The 19,649-nt window shown below is 48.0% G+C and overlaps 2 protein-coding genes across 6 annotated transcripts; one reads left to right on the forward strand and one right to left on the reverse strand.

Moving 5' to 3' along the window:
* Positions 1-246: 246 nt before the first annotated feature.
* On the forward strand, positions 247-1,236 carry LOC118174391 (olfactory receptor 1020-like). The gene has a single exon (XM_035339706.1). It carries the CDS (start codon positions 247-249, stop codon positions 1,234-1,236), a length of 990 nt encoding a protein of 329 aa, XP_035195597.1.
* Positions 1,237-5,605: 4,369 nt separating this feature from the next.
* On the reverse strand, positions 5,606-19,417 carry LOC118160704 (src substrate cortactin-like). 5 transcript variants are annotated; one of them, XM_035315616.1, is made up of 15 exons: positions 19,274-19,412; positions 16,834-16,917; positions 15,225-15,298; positions 14,213-14,342; positions 13,347-13,457; positions 12,598-12,652; positions 11,471-11,581; positions 10,969-11,079; positions 10,199-10,254; positions 8,936-9,005; positions 8,556-8,692; positions 7,827-7,934; positions 7,034-7,337; positions 6,369-6,440; positions 5,606-5,974 (listed from the first exon to the last, which is right to left on the reverse strand). In XM_035315616.1, the coding sequence occupies exons 2-15, from the start codon at positions 16,915-16,917 to the stop codon at positions 5,838-5,840; spliced, it is 1,560 nt and encodes a 519-aa protein (XP_035171507.1). In that variant the 5' UTR covers positions 19,274-19,412; the 3' UTR covers positions 5,606-5,837. The 5 variants fall into 5 exon arrangements, with proteins under 5 accessions (XP_035171507.1, XP_035171506.1, XP_035171505.1 ...); XM_035315615.1 differs by having other exon boundaries at positions 7,827-7,937; positions 8,556-8,689; positions 19,274-19,411; XM_035315614.1 differs by having other exon boundaries at positions 7,827-7,937; positions 19,274-19,411.
* Positions 19,418-19,649: the final 232 nt, after the last annotated feature.

The raw sequence follows: 19,649 nt of genomic DNA on the forward strand, positions 1-19,649 counted from the left end.
ATGATTTCTCCTGTGTGACTCTTGCAGTCAGGTCACCAACACTGAATAACACATCTCTTGACTGTGAAATGCCACTGTCTGTGAAATACCAGTATGGGAGGCTTTCCGCCATTACAGAGATAGGACTAAAGCCATCATACCAGTTAAATCCTTGCTTTGTGGGTGGGTGTGCACCAGTCCTGTGGCTCACAATCTCCACATCTTCCCAGTGCTCTTTTCTGCCTGCAGACCAAACCAGCTGGCCCCATGGCAGGAGAGAACCAGACTTGGGTGACAGAGTTCATGCTCCTGGGCTTTTCCACTGGCCAGCCCTTCCTCTTCGTCCTTTTTCTGGTTATTTACCTGGTCACGCTTCTGGGGAATTTTGCAATACTTGTCCTTGTGTCCCTGGATCCCCATCTCCACAACCCTATGTACTTCTTCCTCAGACATCTGTCCTTCTTGGACATCTGCTACTCATCAGTGACAGTACCCAAGATCTTGGCAAATGTGCTGCGCTCACAGGCAACCATCTCCTACTGCGGTTGTCTGGCACAAATGTTCTTCCTGATGGCATGCGCAGGGGCCGAGTGTGCACTCCTTGCTGTCATGGCCTATGATCGCTATGCAGCGATATGCCAGCCCCTGCACTATGTCCACACCATGAGCCGGGGTGTCTGCACAGTGGCAGCTGCAGGCTGCTGGCTCTGGGGTATGCTGGATTCAGCTGTGCACACACTCCTGGCTTCTAAGCTGTCCTTCTGTGGGGCTGTCCATCTCCAGCACATTTTCTGTGATGCTCCCCCGCTGCTGAGGGCAGCATGCAGCAACACCCACGCTGTCGAAGTGGCACTCCATGCTGCTAGCGTCTTTGTGGGCCTCAGCCCCTTCCTGTTTGTCATCATCTCCTACCTCTGCATCCTGGCTGCTGTCCTTGGGATGCCTGTGGCTGCTGGCCAGCACAAAGCCTTCTCCACTTGCTCTGCCCACCTGCTTGTGGTCACCCTGTACTTCATGACAGCCAACCTGAACTACAACCGACCCAGCACTGGCTACTCGCCAGTGGCTGACACAGTGGTCTCTGTGCTGTACTGCATCGTCACCCCCATGCTGAATCCTCTCATCTACAGCCTCCGCAACCAGGAGGTGCAGAGGGCCCTGCAGAAAGCCCTGAGGGGATGGGGTGTGTGGGGCTCCCCAGGCAGCAATGCTGGTGTGGTGTTGGTCCCTCATCAGCTGGCTGTAGGAAATCTGTGATGGTGGCAGTAGGCTTGGGACTGCCTGGGAAAGCAGGGGCTGCTCATGGTATACTGTCATTATGTGTCTGACCCTTGGCATATCAATGATAAGAAAATGAAAATCAAGTTGGGATCAAGGCTGTTCCAGGATTATGTATCACATGCTGAGCTCAGTACAGGACCCACTGTAGCCACATTATCATGGAATCATAGAATCATGGAATCAATCACAGAATAGCTTGGGTTGGAAAGGACCTCAAGGATCATCTAGTTCCAAGTCCCCTGCCATAGCCAGGGATGCCACCCACTAGATCAGGTTGCCCAGGGCCTCATCTAAACTGGTCTTGAACACCTTCAGAGATGGGACATCCACAGCCTCTCTGGGCAACCTGTTCCAGTGCCTTACCACTCTCTGAGTAAATAAATTCTTCCCTACATTTAAACTAGTTTTCCCTTCTTTTAGCTTACAACTGCCCCCACTACCATCCCCCCATCCTATCACTGTCTGCCCATGTAAAAAGTCACCCTCCATCTCTTTTGTAAGTCCTCTCTAAGTATGGAAAGGCATTATGAGGTCTCCCCAGGCCCTTGTTTCTAGCCCTCCTCTGTTGCAGGTATGAGGAACAGTCAGAGTGGATTGAAAGCAGGATAAGAGGAAATGTGCATGACATTCATTCATTTATTTATTTATGTTATTTTTATTTATTTATTTATTTATTTATTTATTTATTTATATTTAAAGCAGTATTCAGGTGACAATCCAATGCAAACTGAAGCCCTTCTGGGGCTAAACCAGTGTGTTCCAGGCTAGATGCTCAACATGCCACTGTAAGATTTGGCTGTTGATATGCAAGTAGCATCAACAAGTCCAAGTGCAAGGTGCTGTACCAGGGTCAGGGCAATCCCAGACAGAAGTACAGACTGGGAGAACTCATTGTGAGCAGCCTTGCACAGAAGAACTTGGGGGTTCCAGTAGACAAAAGGCTCAACATGAGCCAGCAGTGTGCACTTGCAGCCCAGAAGGCTAACTGCATTTGGGGCTGCATCAAAAGAGGAGTGGCCAGCAGACTGAGGGAGGGGATTGTCCCCATCTACTCTGTGCTCGTGAGACCCCATCTGGAGTACTGTGTCCAGGTTTGGGGTCCCCAGAACAAGAAAGATGTGGACCTGTTAGAGCAAGTCCAGAAGAGGGCCACAAAGATGATCAGAGGGCTGGAGCACCTCTCCTATGAGGAAAGGCTGAAAGATCTGGGGGATGTTCAGTCTGGAGAAGAGAAGGCTCTGGGGAGACTATTGCTACTGTTCAATACTTAAAGGGGTCTTTTAAAAACGATGGAGAAGGACTCTTTACTCGGGTAGATAACGATAGGACAAGAGCAAATGGTTTTAAACTAAAAGATGGTAGATTTAGACTAGATATTAGGAGGAAATTATTCACTGTAAGGCTAGCAAAGCACTGCAACAACTTGCCCAGAGAACGTGTCGATGTCCCACGCCTGGAGGTTTTCAAGGCCAGGCTGGATGGGGTCTTGGCCAACCTGATCTAGTGTGTGGCATCCCTGCCTATGGGGTGGGGGATGGAGTTAGATGATCTTTAATGTCCCTTCCAACCCCAGCCATTGTATGATTCTATGACCTGGGGCAGCCAGCCTCATCCTGCTGCCACTGCTTTGGTTTAATATCTTTTTCAGGGGCTCTGCATCAGGGTCTAGGCTTGAATGACTGCATGGGTGTTGTGATGGTCCCACTGCTGGTCAAACCTGCAGGCAGGTACATGAGTGTCAGCAGCATCTGATGCCATGGCAGAAGCCAGGAGAAGCCAGCCACCAACACAAGGTCTGCGTGATGAGGGAAACTGGCACAAGCTGTACATCCGGATACATGCCTGCAGGCATGGCAATGTTTCTGCAGCTGTGCCACAGAGCGACACTGGCTGGAAGAGACCAAAACATGATTATCTATACCTTGGTTAACAAAAAGACACAGAAAAATTGGGCTGGGGGAGGGGGGTTGGGGGGGGGATGGTGGTAGGAGTGGAGATTTAAAAACTCCAGAAATTTTGAATTAGAAATAATTAAAAATTACTTTTTACCTAAAACATAATGTTTGTCTTTTCCATGATTGGCAGACAGAGACTGTGATTTTTTTTCAGTCTCAAACAGTAAGCAGGGATGCTGTACTGCCCTCCAGGAGCTCATATGAGTTTTTTTCTTGTCCAGGTGCAGGATGGGCCACAACAAGCCTGTGAGCTACACTGGAAGCCAAAGGTGCCATAACAGGGTCCTCCACACCCCTGCTGCTGGCATTTGGCACTGTGTTGGGATGTATTTCTGCAGCTTCTCACAGGCTGCAAGGCTCAATAAGTCCTTGATTTATTCCTGATGTGATGGTACTCACATATCAACAGCCAACTCCTATAGTGGCATGTTGAGCATCTAACCTGGAACACACTGGGTTATGGGAGGGCTTCAGCTTGTATTGGATTGTCACCTAAATGCTGCTTTAAACGTTAAAAATAAATGTCATGTACATGTCCTCTTATCCTGCTTTCAACCCACTCAGCATTTTCCTCATATTTGCAACAGAGGAGGGCTAGAAACGAGGACCCTTTTCACTGTGCAAGGAATGAAGCCTACAACAGACACCTGACACGTGATGGCATGAAAAACGGGACACAATTTTGCTCATGTCAGAACAGCAGTTTATTACTAGTGCAGTGCAGCAGAAGGACAGACTCTGCTCACATGAACTCTGTCCAAATGAGGCAGTTACAGAATTTGTATACCTTTAGGTTATGCAACTTGTTCTTTTCCAATCTGTGCCAGAGAAGCTGGATAGGGTAAATAGCAACAGCAATGGGAATTCTTCAGATAAGGAGCTCCTAGCCTGTACATCCTGTCATGAATAATTCACTCCCTTGTTAATTAAATCGTACTGACTGGTGAGATAATTAGCTTCAAATAGTCGTTAACTAGTGAGGTCTGCAAAGACCTAGGAGGCATAACTATTTCACTTCCATGGTAGGAAGTGGTGGCCTGACTTCAGCACAGAGAGGCAAACCACCCACCAGTACAGGGAAGCTGAGCCAAATACTGGATGGAGGAACCCACCTTTATCACTGACTGTAGAACAGACTAGAGTCTTTAGGCTAGAGAAAAGCCGTGGGTCTGTTTATCCTGCACATATGTGCTTATTTATACTGTCAGAACTGTTAATAGGAACAATGGAACTCAAAAATATACTATTGGCTGTATCCAGCAGCACTTATTCTGATTCATTTTCCAGAGGAAAAGGATTTTCCTAGAAGAACATTCCTCAGCTGGAATGCCTGGATGGCGACCAAAACAGTTATTAACATATTCCTTATTAAGTGAAGCCTTTTGGTATTTTTCTGTTGCTCCAAGACATATTTACCAAAGTCACTGTTCTCAGAAAATAATATAAATTTTATATTTCCTTTTTCAAAGTTTACCCCAGAAATAACATAGCCCTGTGTTCTTGGCACACAGGGGAAAAAACAAAAGTAATCTACTACCTAAGCAATATTATGCTTCATCTTCATTGACAAACACACACGTCTTGTTTAATTTAACAGCTCATTACATCAAAGCTTATGTCTGTTTGTAGGCAAACTCAGCAGTGTTCACTGTGAGGATCAACTGTTCCCAGGTGCCAGCCCTGAATCTGCCCAGATAGACCCAGCTCACATTTCTATACTCTGCACTGCAAACATATTGCATCTTGCTAGTGGAAACTTCTTGGGAAAAAAGGCAAGGTCAGCCTTCACTGTGCTGTTTTCCCTTGACAGCTGGGTAGGATGACATTGAGGGCCATAGCTCAGGGCAATATCTCTTATTCTACAGATGTATATTCTGGATTTAGTCCTATGAAGAAAGAAGTCCTGTCAGATAGAGGTGACAAACGGCAACTCAAAAATAAAAGGTCCCTTCTGCCCTGACTAGATTAGTTGTTTTTTCTTGCTGTGAATTGCCCTGATGAAACAGGAATGGACACACTTCTCCTGCAAGCTTTCCGGCTGAGGTATGGGACAGTCTAGACAGAAAAGATGTCATATCACATCCACGTGTTCTGAAAACCATCCCATATAGGACTGTATGGAAACCAGAATATAAATATCTGAGGGAGGTTGTCAAGCAGATGGAGCTAGTCTCTTTTCAGTTGTGCCCAGCAATAGGATGGGAGGCAGTGGGCACAAACTGAAGCACAGGAGGTTCTGGCTCAATATCAGGGGGAACTTCTTTACTGTGAGGGTGACAGAGCACTGGCACAGGTTGCCCAGACAGCCTGTGCGGTCTCCTTCTCTGGAGATATTCAAAACCTGCCTGGATGCCATACTGTGCAATGTGCTCTAGGTGATCTTGCTTGGCAGGGGGGTTGGACTAGATGATCTTCAGAGGTCCCTTCCAACCTTGGCCTTACTGTGATTCAGTATCCATCTTGGGCACAGGCCAAATATTTTGTCAGAAACTGCCAGTTTGCTCACTGGTACTTCTTGCATGTAGACATGCCAGGCTGAGCCAAATTAAGCTAACAATATGTAGAAGGCTGAAGCAGACAGAGGCACAAGTTTGGAATAAGGCAGCTTGGACAATGCTGGTCTCACTGCAGAAGTTTCACATAATTTGCTGGGAAGAGGCCTACTTTGCCCCGGCACTGACCCCGCCACCAGCCTTCATCTACCATCTCGATGTGTGTGATTGTGTCATCGGGATCAAAAGAAATTTCATCATCTCCATCTGCAAGGATTGATCAGAAAACAAAGTCACAATGTAAAGATAACCCCAGAGTGAACTGTTTTTACACCCTCCCTTACCTCTCTCCCCAGGAGAATACAGAACAAGCAGGTTGATAAATCCCCAAGTTCATCTTATCCCATCTATTTCTACAAATATCAAAGATAGAACAGAGAAGGAGCAGGACTTCACAGATGAAAGATGAAATGTCTGTGTTTCAAAGTAAGGTCTCATTCTGTTTTTTCCATGAGGAAGAAATTGAAACAACCAACTCAAAATCATTTTACCACTGTTGATGGTGTGTGAACAACCACCTCCCCACCCCACCTTGGCCAAACTCCCAGTGCCTCTCCTGTCAGGATGATTGCCTTTTCCACAGCCTGGATGGCACACCCACCTCCTTGGTAATCATAGAGAGCCACGGCACAGGTCCCAGGGCTTTCCACCTCATAAACATTGTCCGTTTCCCCTGTAGAAGACAGGATGGGTAAATAAGAAAGAGGCTGAAAGCAACCAAAAAGGTCTGGTCAGTGCCACTCTCCACCCATCTGTAAGCCTTGGTGTGAACTATATCCAAACCCCGTCAACAGGTAGAGGTGTTTTATGGCTCAAGGCATGGTGCAATTTGCCTTTGCCCCCCCCCCCCCCCCTTCACACCCAGGAGACCAGATCAGGTCTCATGAGCACCAGCATTTTGAGTCACAAGCTGTGAATAAACAGGGATCCCTGTATCCTCAATGCAGCACTGGCAATCACTTGCCAAGACACACTGCATCAAGTTAAAGAGCATCAGTCCAGGTGCAGCTTCTTCAGAGCCCATGGCAGCCCTCTTGCCTGAATCCTCCTCCAGCAAAGATACCTGCTGCCTGACACACTATCCCATGCAGCTGATTTTGCATCTTGGAGCAGGGCAAGGGGCTGGGGTACATAAAGTCTCTATCAGCATGGATTGTTAACTTGACCACAGATTTCAGGACACAAAATCCCTCTGGAGTCTGTCCCATACATCCACTGATGCAAACAGACAAATACACCCTCCAAGATTCTTCTCTCTGTACTCACCCACACAGGGCTGGCTGGACTCCTCAGGAAGGATCTCCTCATAGTCCTCACCTCCATCTCCTCCATGGTTGATGACAGCATCTGGCTTTCCCAAGGGTGCTGGCAGTTCCTCATAGTCAGCACTTGCACTGATACCATCACAGTATTCAGAGTGCTCTAGCAGCTCCTCATAGTCTCCACTGACATCCAGACTCTCACTGTAGATGGGCTGATCCTGGCTGGGAAACTTACACTGCTCTTCACCCAGATCTGCTGGCCTTGGTGGCAAAGTGGGGGGTGTTTCCTCATCCTCCCCTTTTGCCTTCTGCCAGGAGGTAAGAAAGTGACAAGAAAGTCACCTGGAAAGCATTCACTATAGGCAGCTCTACCATGACTGCACAGCACCCAATGCAAGCAAGCCCACTCTGCTGAATGCGTTTAGTACTACCATGACACAAATAGAACATCATCCACAAAAGGAACTCAGCCATTAGGTCTGGGCTGAAGTAGGACCTGGGAGTGCTGAACACACTTTCATGGCTCATGTTTTTGAGCCTATCTCACATACAAAGCTACATTTCACTCTACTGCTGCTGCAGTGACCCCACTCCAAGAGCCTGTTTTGCATGGTATAAGGTGCTGGGCAGCAATGTCCCATCACTGTCCAACATTTCGCCCTCTCTCTTTGCAAAGCCTCTTCCATGCTGTGGCTGCACCCCTCTTCTTTGTGCATGGCTACCTGTGAATCACAGTCCCCTCACAGGCTCAATCCCCTCTTCTCCCCTTTCTGGCTCCCCCCAGCCTGCCTCAGCACCTGCTCGCCTTGTGACAAAGGCTTGTCGTGGACAGCTCTCCCAGGGATCCTTGCTGTCACAGTGGCAGGAACTGCCTCTCTGTGGTCCTTCTCTCTCTGTGGGATTTCCTGCTGGAGAAAAGTCATCAGAGCTCCTCAGTCCCTTTGAAATAGGTCCATGCCCAACCGAGCAACTCTCAAGACAATTTTTCTCACACTGAAATCTGTTCCAGCTGCCATAAACCTGCTGTACGGACTGGACACCAGCAGGCCTGTAACTACTACTGTGTGTGCAGGAAGCAGACTCGAGGAGGGAATACATTACAGAGTACTGAAGAAACCTTATCTGCACATCAAACATAGCAACAGTGCAATGTAGAAGGAGGTCTTTTAAATATGAAGGTTTGGGTACAATCTCCAGTTTGGAAAACACTGAATACATACTGCTGGGATGGCAATACCAAGGAGGTGCTATTGCACTGTGCTTGCCTGGCACTAGAAGCAAGGAGACTAGGCCAAACCACAGGGTGTCACGGTTGGGTGCTCACACATCCTGATCTGTGTGCCAAACCACAAAAAAACTGATTGAATAGCATGGCATTCAATTGCAGTCCCTGGCAGTTACAGGGAAGATGTTTAGGCAAGAGGTCACTGTAACAAGATCTGGTAGAAGCAGGTGGACCTATGTGGTCCTGAGGAAAAGCCTGTTTCACAAGCCTTGGGGGACATGGGAAGATGGTCATGGCTCACCTTCTGCCGAGCTGCCTGGTGCTCCTGAGCTTGACGCCTCACCCGGTCTTCTTCTGCCTGCCTTTTGCTCTCCTCGTCTGCCAATTTAGCCAGATTTTCAAATCTCGACCGCAGGCTGCTGGTGCTGCTGGAAGCTGCTGTGGAGATAATAGCTGCTAAAGCCTGCCCAGTGGCTCCTTTCCACCACCCCAAGCACCCAGGAGAAACCTGGACCTCTGCCTCTGCCAGAGAAACTTGCAATACAGTCACCTTCTTCAGTTTTTCAACACAGGCTAAATCCACAGCCCACCACAGCCCCTGCCTGCCAGTGTGCTGCCACAAAGGGACCATGAGATTCACAGCTTCCCACCAAGCCCAGGGCTGGTACACAGTTATCTCACCTGCCTCCACTGGTCTTGTTTTCTCATATGAGGAAGTTGGACTTGCCATCTCATTAAAGCCAGCAGCACTCTGCAAAAGGAAGTGTCCAGCTTGTTAGGCAAGGCCAGTGCTGAGATTCCACCAGATGGGTTTAGCTGTTGGTGACCACAAACAAGTCACAGCTTTGTTCCCAGCTGTCTGCTTTATCAGTAAAACTGCCACAGCCCTGGGGGAAGGGAGGCTGCTGGCTGCAGTCCTGCTCTCCAGTGCCTCCCTGCACTGCCAGAAGTATCTGCTGATCTCCAGCCAAAGGCAAGGGCTGTTCCTATAGAGAGGCAATGCTCTGCAAACTTCTAAAGGCTATGTGGAGCCAAGCCAAGGAGGTTTAACAGTGGCAAGAGGACTCCTGTATGGGACAGGAAGGCTGGGCACTCAAGGCAGGAGTGCTCACATATAATGCTGCAAACAGCTGGGGTGATGCCTGACAGTCCACCTCTTCCTGAGGTCCAGGTAAGCGGTGAACCAGTCCCCTGCACTCCCAGAGGTATTGGGCATGAGAGCACTTCCCTGTTGAATGCACAGCTGCAGCTGCACAACCATGAAAATGGCACCGCCCTTCAGTAGGTCCTCGCCTGCAGTATATGTACACAATAGCTGGGGCTGGAAAACATTAAGGATAAAATTTGTGTGTGACTATCTGAGATCCTGATGGCTTTATGAGGTGTGAGGAGATGGCTAAACTGTTAATTGCATCAATCAGATGTTTGTAGCAGGACACACCTCAGACTTCTAACAAGGCTGTATGCTCACAAAATTTAATTTCAAAGGAGCTATCATTGTTCATTGTGACTGTATTGGTACACGTAGGGCCTGCAGGAGTAACAGACAGCAGGCAGACAGTATGCCCCCAGTACTTCGAATGGCACTATATGCACAGGACAGCACAGTTTAATTCTCTGAGAGAGTTCTTCACTGGCTCTACTCATAGTCACATCACTAAATACTGCCACAAGAGAAAGCAGGTGTATGACTGGTCAGTCTGAGAGTGGAATGATTCAAAAGCAACTGAGAATGGAAAATATTCTTCCTTTCCTCCCTATCTCCCCAGGGTGCATTCCTCTGTGCCCGCTGGCATTTACACTGGGTCAGTTCTCTCATGCCTGCATGGTTGTGCAGTGACCAGTGGGAACTTGTCTCCATCTGGGAATTCTAAACTCCTGCAGCAGTGCAAAGAGCACTGACTAGCAGGACGCAATAGCAGACTCCTGCATGCAGAGACTTACCTTATCTACCCTGTCCTTCTGGACCCCATAGCGGCCTCCAAATCCTTTGGCATAGTCTGTATGGAAAAAATAAAAATAAAAAATGAGGGTAATGTATATTTTATAGGCTCCTCTGACTTCAGCATCCGGTGGCTAGTGAAACAAGTTAGTTTTGTCTTAAACTGAATGGCACAATGTCTGGTGGCTAGCTACCTGCATCTCATCACACAAGGAACTACGTAAAGGAGGCAAAATGCTCTACATGGAAGATTTTAAGACTATTTTTTCATTCATTTCAGTGAAGTGCACAGTTGTTCACTGCTGTATGATGGCAAATCTCCTTCCAAGTCACTGGGTTGAGAAGCCAGTCATGCTATTTGAGTGCAGTGTGGCCTTGTTCACTGAAGTTAGACATACAGTGCTAGAAGCATTCAAGCCATTTCCTTCCCACGTGCTCATTTTTTTTTTTTTTTTTTTTATGAGCTTATAATCAGGACTGTACCTGACAGAAGAAAGCATAGCACAGTTGGAGAAGCCTGATTCAGACACTTGTATTCATGTGTCTGTCACTGATCCAAACAAGCTGCACTCTAAACCCTACTCTGGCAGAGTTTATCCTTGTGCTTTGGGGGTTCGCAGAGTCTCAGCTGCTCCACCTGCCTGCAGTTCCACAATACGCTATACACATTCAGTTTATATCAGCTGGATCTCTGTCAAGTATGAACAGGTAGCTCTACACCTACACGTGTTTCAAGCTAATTATGCTGCCACTTCTGGCAGCATTGCTATACCTGTTTGGGATGCATGGGGTTGCACTTCCTCCTGATGGTCCCAGCCAAGAGCACTCTTGTCCTGTCGATCCCTCTGGACCCCAAACTTCCCACCAAAGCCCGCAGAATAGTCTTCAGTCATGGGGATCCAGACCATGGAATGGAGGGGAACAGAGAATGGAGGGAAAAAGAGAAGTGGTAGAACTGTGAGCACAGACTGTTCTCACAGGAGCAAGTAGTTTTTCCTGCCCAGGACTTGGAGAGAGATGAGGACAGACAAGGAGCAAGGCCAGAGCTCCCCACTGGTGGATACATCAATAACCCTCCCTCCTCCTTGAGACGTGTCACCTGCAGTCAGCATCTCAGCATAATCAGCTTTGGGCACCCAACCAACAGTTCCCTTAGCATTCCACCACACATACAGCAGGTTGCAAGCACCAAGCACAGAACTACATGGCCCCAACAGGGATAGTCCCAAGCCCCAGTCCTGACACTGCTGCTGCAACTGACTCCCCAAGCTCACCTTTCTGAGAGTCATGCTTCTCCACCTGGCTCTTGTAGTCGAACCCCACTGCTGCTTTGTCCACCTTGTCCTTCTCCACACCATAACGGCCGCCAAAACCCTTGGAGTAATCTGAAGGGGTGCATGGACTGAGGTTCTACCCCAAGTATGGGGCTGGTGACGGAAAGACTGAAGATGGGGAGGAGCATCAGGGAGGAGGACGAGTAGCAAAGATAATGGACAACACTAGAAACAGCAGGCACTTGGAGAAAATAGAGTGGAGGGCAGGGAGTATGGAGGGCCATTGAGGATGAGGGTCCATGGGAATGGGTGCACAAGAGAAGTCTGGGTCATGCCAGCAAGAGCCCAAGAGCAATGGGCAGCAGGAGGCACGGCATGCACAGTGGGCAAAGAAGGCAGGTAACATGCCAAATGCAGATAGGGAGGCAGTAGGAGCTCCAGCCATCAGAAGATGCAAAGCCAAGACATGACTTAGGGCCCTCTTTTATAATTTCCTTGGAAAAATAAGGATACCAGTCTTCTTTTCTGGGTAATGCAGCATTCTTCACATTTATGTGAAACAGTAACAGGCCTTGCCCTCTCTTCTTCTCTTGTCTGCAGAATATTTAACCTTTTGTTTCAATTCTTGCAATGTTCTTTCAGAATATAGCTGCTTTTATGTATATGTCAAAGTTCGATTGAATGATCTCCAGAACTCTGCAAGAGTTTGAGTGCTGCAAAGGCTTTTGTTTCTTTATCCATCATTGTGCCTTTTCTTATATGCTATTTTTTCATAAATCATTTCTTATATCCTAGTGATTGGGTACTCTCTGTAGCAGTTTCTCAGAAGGACTTTTAAAAGAATGGGAGAATCAGCCATTTGTCAGCAGAATTTGCGTGGGGGGGTGTCCTCTCTGCTCAATCAGGACACAGCAAAGCAGAACAGAGAGGCAAGAGGGATGTACAGCAGAAAGGTGGTTACAGGACAGCAGGCAACAGAGCCACAATGGTGAATGACTGAGAATAGGAATCTGCAAAAAGTGACAGGAGGATAATAAAGGAGGCTGTGCCACAGCAGACAGCACAGGATATTGGGAGAAGAGAAAATGGGTGAAGCATTAAGGGACCAAACATGCCCATGGACTTGCCTTTCTGGGACGCGTGTTTCTCCACCTCACCCTTGTATTCAAAACCCACTGCTGACTGGAACAAGAAGGGGAGGAATGTCAGTCATCCTGGGGGCCAAGCCAGATTTCATCCACCCTGATCCAGTGCCCTGGGGCCTGGCTGGGACCCTGCTCCCTGTCCTGTGCTCAACATGCAGATACATGGCCATTCCTTGTCTGGCAAGGACCTCCTCAGACTTGTATTCCCATTGTCCCTGTGGCAGAATGCCCAGGAATGCAACTCAGGTAAAAGGGCCATAATCCTGAACCCACACCCTGTTAGCTGGTAAAGCATCTAGGCAGCGTCTGCAGGATATGCACAGGATGGAGGGCATCCTGCTGTCACTGGCCAGTCCTGCCGTGGCCAATCACTGCACATGGCAAAGCCTGTGGATTTGGAGATGAGAAACACCACAGCTCCCAAGAGCAGCGATGTCCAGGACACAAACACAGTGCTGCCTGGATAGGACACTGTAAGCATATTAATGCAGGCCAGAGAGCCAATCTGCATAAGTACGCTGCAAGTTATCAGCTATTGTCCTGCACACAAGAGGTGAGCTATGTTACAGTGGAGACCATGGTGCACAGCATACTGCACCCATCAGCAGGTACCTGCTCCCATCAGCACATTGAAAACTGCAGCAACAATTCTAAATGTAGTAATACAAATTTTAGGGGCAGCACTCAGAGTAGGCTGCAAAAACACACTTCAGTTGCTCCATTCAACACACCTTATCAGTTCGGTCCCGCTGGATTCCAAACTTCCCACCAAAGCCCTGGGCTGCATCTGTCTGTGAGGAATGCTTCCCAACATCAGCGACATACTCATGGCCCACAGCGCACTAAGGAGAGAGAAAGCATGACATGAGCTCCTCGACACTCAGACCAGTGGGCGAACAGAGACATGGGCACTGAGTTGTTCTGCCCTGCTGACAAAACGCTTGTGGCCATAAGGAGACAGGTCCAAATTGACCACAAGGCAGGAAGGTCCGAGTATGACTGCTCCCTTTTGGCCTCCTGGAAACTCTGCTTCTCACCCTGTCATCCTGGTGCCATGCAAATCTGCAGTGACCCTACAGACTGAATACTATTGCAGTCTAATCATCTCACTTTAGACAAAAATATATTAAAAGCTGAAAGCTATAGAGAGGATTATGATGATGATTAGCAGAAAACATAAAACATTTGATATGAGAACAAGGATAACAAAGATTATGGACCAGGGCTTCACCTGGGGGAGGTATGAGAGAGGTCTGTAACGGAGAATGTGAATGGGGGATTATTATTCATTATTTCTCCAAGCACAAGTAGAGAAGCACCTAATTTAATCGTTATGCAGCAGTTTTGAAACAACAAGTATGAAGTCCTTCTTCACAGAGTAGTTAACTAGGGAATGTTGCAAGGAAGCTGTAGAGACAAATTATACAAATAGGTTCAAACACATCCTGGAGACAGACTATGGGCTAGATGGACAGGTATGAATCATGCTAGCTCTCCATTCCTTCCCTTCGGGTCAGGCCAGAAGACAGGGATGCTGTCTCCTTGATGCAAAAAAGCCTCTTCCAATAAGCCCAGGGAAGTCCTCTACAACTGTTACCTTATCCATTCGGTCCTGCTCTGTTCCAAATTTGCCCCCATAGCCATAGGAGGCCTTGGGGCCAGTCTCCAACTCCTTCTTCTTGATGACTTCGTGTTCCTCTGACACCTTGTTCCTCAGCTGGTGGATGCTGGCAAGACAGTGTCAAGGCAAGTCACTGTAGGATTCTGCAGACCTCTGCATTCAGCTGGAGCATCCCCGTGCCACTATGCCCCATGCACATAAGCACACTGTCAGCAGCCACCACGTGCCCTCAGTGGACCCCTCTGTGTGGCAGTCACACCTGCAGCCACTGCACAGTAGCTGGGAGGTGATGTTACCATGGGGCCTGGCAAAGCACCCAGAGAAGCAGGCTCAGCAGTTGCACCCGGTCCCTAACCTGCAGTCCCATTCAGGACCTTCACAGGAACCCAAGCTTTCCTTCTGTGTGCTGCAGTACTACTTCACAATGCATAAGGCAGTACCAAATGTCCCAAGGGAGCTGCTAGACAGGGGAGGCTTTGCAGAGAGAAGGAGCAGGATGTCTTTGCCACAGCAGAACAGCCTCGGTCTGAAGGTATTTCACAGTTAACCCCTGACGGCATCACCGGGCAGTCTGTGAATTTTCCTCCTGGTGCAACGCGAGCATCTCAAAACAAGAGCTTGGGCGCAGCCGTCCGAGCCTGGACGGGCAGGCGGCAGTGCAGGGCGGCCCCGTGCGAATGGCAGCGCGGCCCCAGGCCCGTACCTCTGCAACCCCACCGTTCTCGGGGGTGAAGGCAGCCGGCAGGCTGCTCACGCCGCTGGGAAACCTCTCTCAGCCCCCTGGTGCCCAGCGGCCCGGCAGACAGCCCGGGGCGGGCAGCGGGGGAGGCCCTGGGTTCCGCTCCGCCCCCGCCGCGGCCCCGCTGTGCACCAGCCCGTATTTGGCTGGTTTCGGCCCGCGGGCGAGGCCGCGGCGGCCGCTTCCCCTCGCCGCCCGTGGCCGCGCTGACAGCCCGCCGCAGGCGTCCCCCCGCCCGGCCGCGCTTACTCGATGTGCTCGGTGCGTCCAGAGCCCGCGATGGTCTTGGCCCCCCAGCGCTGCTCCTTCTCGGAGATGTCGTTCTGCAAAGCGAACCGCAGCCGTCAGCGGGCAGCGGGGCCCGCCCGCTCCGGAGAAACGGGGCTCCAGCCCCCGGTTCCCCGCGCGCTGCCTGCCGTCCTCCCGGAGGACCGCGCTCGCTGCAGCCTCGCCGGGCCGGGCCTGGCTTCGCCCGAGTCCGGACGACCCGGGCTGGGGCGAGCGAGGGGGTGCGGGGGGCTGCCGGGCACGGACAGGACGGGGCAGCGGGCGACGCACAGTCGTCTGCCGCCCTGCAGGGCCGGCGCCTGGTGACGCCGGGAGGTTCCTTCCCTCCTCTGAGGGAAGACCTAGCAAATAAAAGTGCTGTAGAAATCAAATGGTGAAGAAAATATTAGAAAAACGCCGAAATCGACATTGTACTCAAGATCGGCTGTTCTGCTTCAATTCTCGTATGACAGCACTTGTTCTCCTTTTTGGTAGGTCTGAAACTGTCTTTGACCAATTGAAGCATGAGTAAACTCTTCCCTAATGTAAAGCTAAAAGTAAGTATATACAAAATAGAATACACGGTCTCATTCTGGTCGGGCTTATTTTAAATATAGTCACAAATGGGTGAATTAAGTAAAACAAAACAATTCTGATGTCACAGATTTTTTTTTTTTTTTTTTTTTTTTTTTTTTAACATTAGCAATGTGAGGAATTTGCGAAGGGGACTTTCTCTTCCATCCCAAGCTAGAATTTCTTATTGGAAATTACTAGGCAAGACTGAATCTCCAACACAGAGGACACTAGTTGTGTCACTGAAGAGACTCTCCAGCAAAAAAAAAAAAAACTCTGGGAAAGGAAAATTTCACATAGCTCAGAGAGACCTGTGATGGTAAGGCTTGGCTGGCACTCCTTAGTACCACAAGGAGCAGAACTTTTCCTGTTCCCAAAAGGTTTAGAAAAAGCGTATGAAGAATGAGGTGTTCTTGTCTTGAGCCATAAAAAGATTGTTTAGGTTGACCAAATACAGGAGACAACGCACTGCAGAAAAATCTTGTGATGCCATATCAACAGATGATAAAATTGTAAATGAAAGCTAGTGTTAATAAGTATTAAAAGCATATGGAAAAAAATAATCCTCTAACTGAACAATGATGGTTCCAAAATATTCATTCAGGAATGAGTATGAAATAGGGAATTGCATGCAATTATGTAGGAGAGTAGCAAATAAGGAATTGGCTAAAAGGCCAAAGTGTGAGTAACTTATTGGGAAAGAAACAGAGAATTAAACAGAAAGCAAGTGTTATTAACACTTTCTGAATCCATAAGGTTCTCACAGGCTGAGCACTTCTATGCGCTCACCATCTCATCTAGAGAATTACAAAAGATACAAGGAGAGAACAGAGCTATTTAGAAGCATGGAGCTGCACTAGTACTGGGTGACAGTAAATACGGGGATTTTTCCATTCAGAGAAAAGACAGAGAAGGACAATGCTGGAATCCTGCACCAAGCTCTCAAGCACAGCTGACAAGCATGTGTCCAGAGACAGCGAGACTCTCAGCGACGTGACTTGCTATACCACGCACTCACCACAAAATCGGGGTCAGTGTCCCAGTCGTCTCCCTGAGCCTCAACCTTCACCGACACATCATGTCCCACGACCGCTTTCCACATCTGCACAGGGAGTACATTTTGTCACCTGGGGCCTGGCATGCAGGCCCTGCTGTCTCACTGCCATGGGCTTGTCATATCACAGCAGTCATGGCATAACTTGGGCTGGAGGGGACCTTTGGAGGCTACCTGCCCCACTGAGCTCGTGTCTCATACAGCGCAGGGCACCCCAAAATAGTTTCTCTTGAGCCCCAGCACCTCTTTCAGCAAAACACACAGTGTATCTAAGAGTAAACCACAGCCTTCTAGCCCACCATCTTCACAGTTAAACTGTACACTTTATTTTAATGCACGTTAGCGCTAGCATCCGACTATCAGATTCTTTGTTTTTGTTTTTCCATCATATATCGATTTTCTGTGGTCTGTGAGGTTCTTCCATGCATTAACTTCCCTTTTGCTAAGTACAGTCACGGCATACCACCAGAGGCTATGGCTTCCTCTGCTACCATGATACAACACATATTTACTTGAGATTGAACTCCTGAAGCCTCCTGTTTTTCAAACGTTTAATCACTGCTTAGTGTGCTAAAGACAGTTCAGAGAAAAGTTGCATGTTGGTCTTACAGTACTGGTAGAGTGCGGTGTTTATGTCAGCTATGTAGTAAAAGCAGGAAATGGGGGCTAAAAGCATTAAGCATGCATGGTGGGAAAGGCTGAAACTGCAACAGTACAGCTCTTACAAGCTGTCCAAAGAGGCCTGGAGGAAGTGATAGACACAGGAAGAGGAACTTAAAAAAAGTAATGTGAAATCTAAAGCTCCTGAATTTCATTTTCAAGGTGACTCTGAAAAAAAAAGATGATGAAAAAGCCCCTCCCAGACAACACAGTGTCTACAAAATGAGAAACAGGAGAAAGATTACATGGCTTGCTGGCCCATATACAACAGATCAATCTTTTTCATCAGCGCTCTCACTTCTCACCTCCTATATTTCTGCCTGTGGTGTTGAGGAGCCCTGCATTGTTCCCACTGTAGCCCAGAGAAGCTTTTCACTAGGGTAGAGAGAAAGACCAAACAGGATGTGCAGCATTGTGCCTGTGAGCCCTGTTTCACACCACTGCAAACATCCCATAAAACAGTGAACAAACCAACAGGAGGGAAGAGAACTGCTCTTTGCTGATCCTCATATCACAGCATATTTTTGTTATGTGCTTCTCAACAGTACCAGCTCCTCGATCCCACAACAGGACAGAACACAAACTAACATACAAACTGACCCCATGTGCCCAAGACAGTTGCTTTCTGTGCAAGCAAAATGTTTATGATGAACTGGGAATGTACAGTCAGAACAGCTGAATGAATAACCTTCCAGCCCAGCTCATTGCCCTGAGTTAAATTGTCCAGACAGCACTGAGAGATCAGGGAGCAGTCAACAGGAAATGAAAGAGCAGAGCAGGGATGAATCTTTCATTTGGTTAAAAAAAAAAAAAAAAAAAAAAAAAAGCCAGACAGGCTAAGCTAAGGGAGAATATTTAGGACCTAGCTAGGTACTGTGAAGATCTGACTTTAGGCCTTCCCCAGGTTGCATCTGGAGTTGTTTTTTTTTTTTTTAAAAAAAAAAAAAAAGAAAGAAAAAAAAAGAAAAAAAAAAGTGTAATACTCCAGAAAACAGGAGGCCTGGAGACATACTCTGTGCTTCTATGCTCTGACAGCAATCCTATGACAGAACATAGCTAATAGCAAATAGGTGAAAAAGGAAGGTTGGTGTGGCCAACATAGCACAATCTAACAATACATTTCATCTCCATTTCCTCTCCCTAATTTATTAGCATCTCTCACTCCAAAGACTTAAAGTTCGTGGCTCATTTTTCTTTGTGCGGCTTACTTTTGTTTGTGTTAGAACAGCAGCAATAACAAAGTAGCACAGGGCTGTTCAGCTCAGGGCAGCTAATACCAGCAGCCAACTCTAATACAAGTGGTTTAGGGTTTTAAATCCTGCTGTAAAAGGTTCTTGACCACTTACTCTCCAAAGCTACCCACCATGAATCTTGGGAACCATAACAAACCACAGTCTGTAATCACACCACAGGACGCCAGGCAACCTCTAAGAGACATTCTACCAAGCGCAGCACATCAGTCTGCTGGTTTGTTCCATTCTTCCCCCAGAAGCATCCACTACAGCACAAATACAGGGCTACCACTTAGCACAGTTGTACTGGATTTGGAAACTTGTTTCTTTAAAACCTCAAACACAAAAGCAATAATGGTGACAATGAATCTATGATTCTATGACCAAGGAACAGAGAAGTAAATACTGAGCATTATCAACTCACACATGCTGGGTCAGGAATCTGCTCTCTCTGCCCACCTAAGTACTACTTTTGTTGTTGATCACTTTCCACTCTCAAAAGACAGTCTTACCTTAAAAGGCCCACCAGCTCCTGCTGGCAAACTTGCTGCTTTTTGCCTCAGCACCTGATGCTAGTAGCAGCTTCTAGCCTTCCGTGTGTTCTGGGTTCCTGTTTTAACTTCAGCTAACTTCACTTCCTGTGTCCCAGCCCCCAACTTTGCTCAAGTAATGAGCACCAAAACCTGCTCTAGGGTGCTGCAGTTCACTCGCACGCTGCCTGTGCTCCGCAAGGCTGACAAGGAGTATACACAGGACACAAATTGCTCCGTCTATGAGTAGGGCTTAAGGGGGCATGAATTTCTTCGTGTGCAAAAAGAAAATTGTGATCTCCAGAGTAACATCTGCTCAAAAAAAAAAAAAAAAAAAAAAAAAAAAAAAAAAAAAAAA

Source organism: Oxyura jamaicensis, chromosome 1 (assembly GCF_011077185.1).
Source record: "Oxyura jamaicensis isolate SHBP4307 breed ruddy duck chromosome 1, BPBGC_Ojam_1.0, whole genome shotgun sequence".
Classification (NCBI taxonomy): domain Eukaryota; kingdom Metazoa; phylum Chordata; class Aves; order Anseriformes; family Anatidae; genus Oxyura; species Oxyura jamaicensis.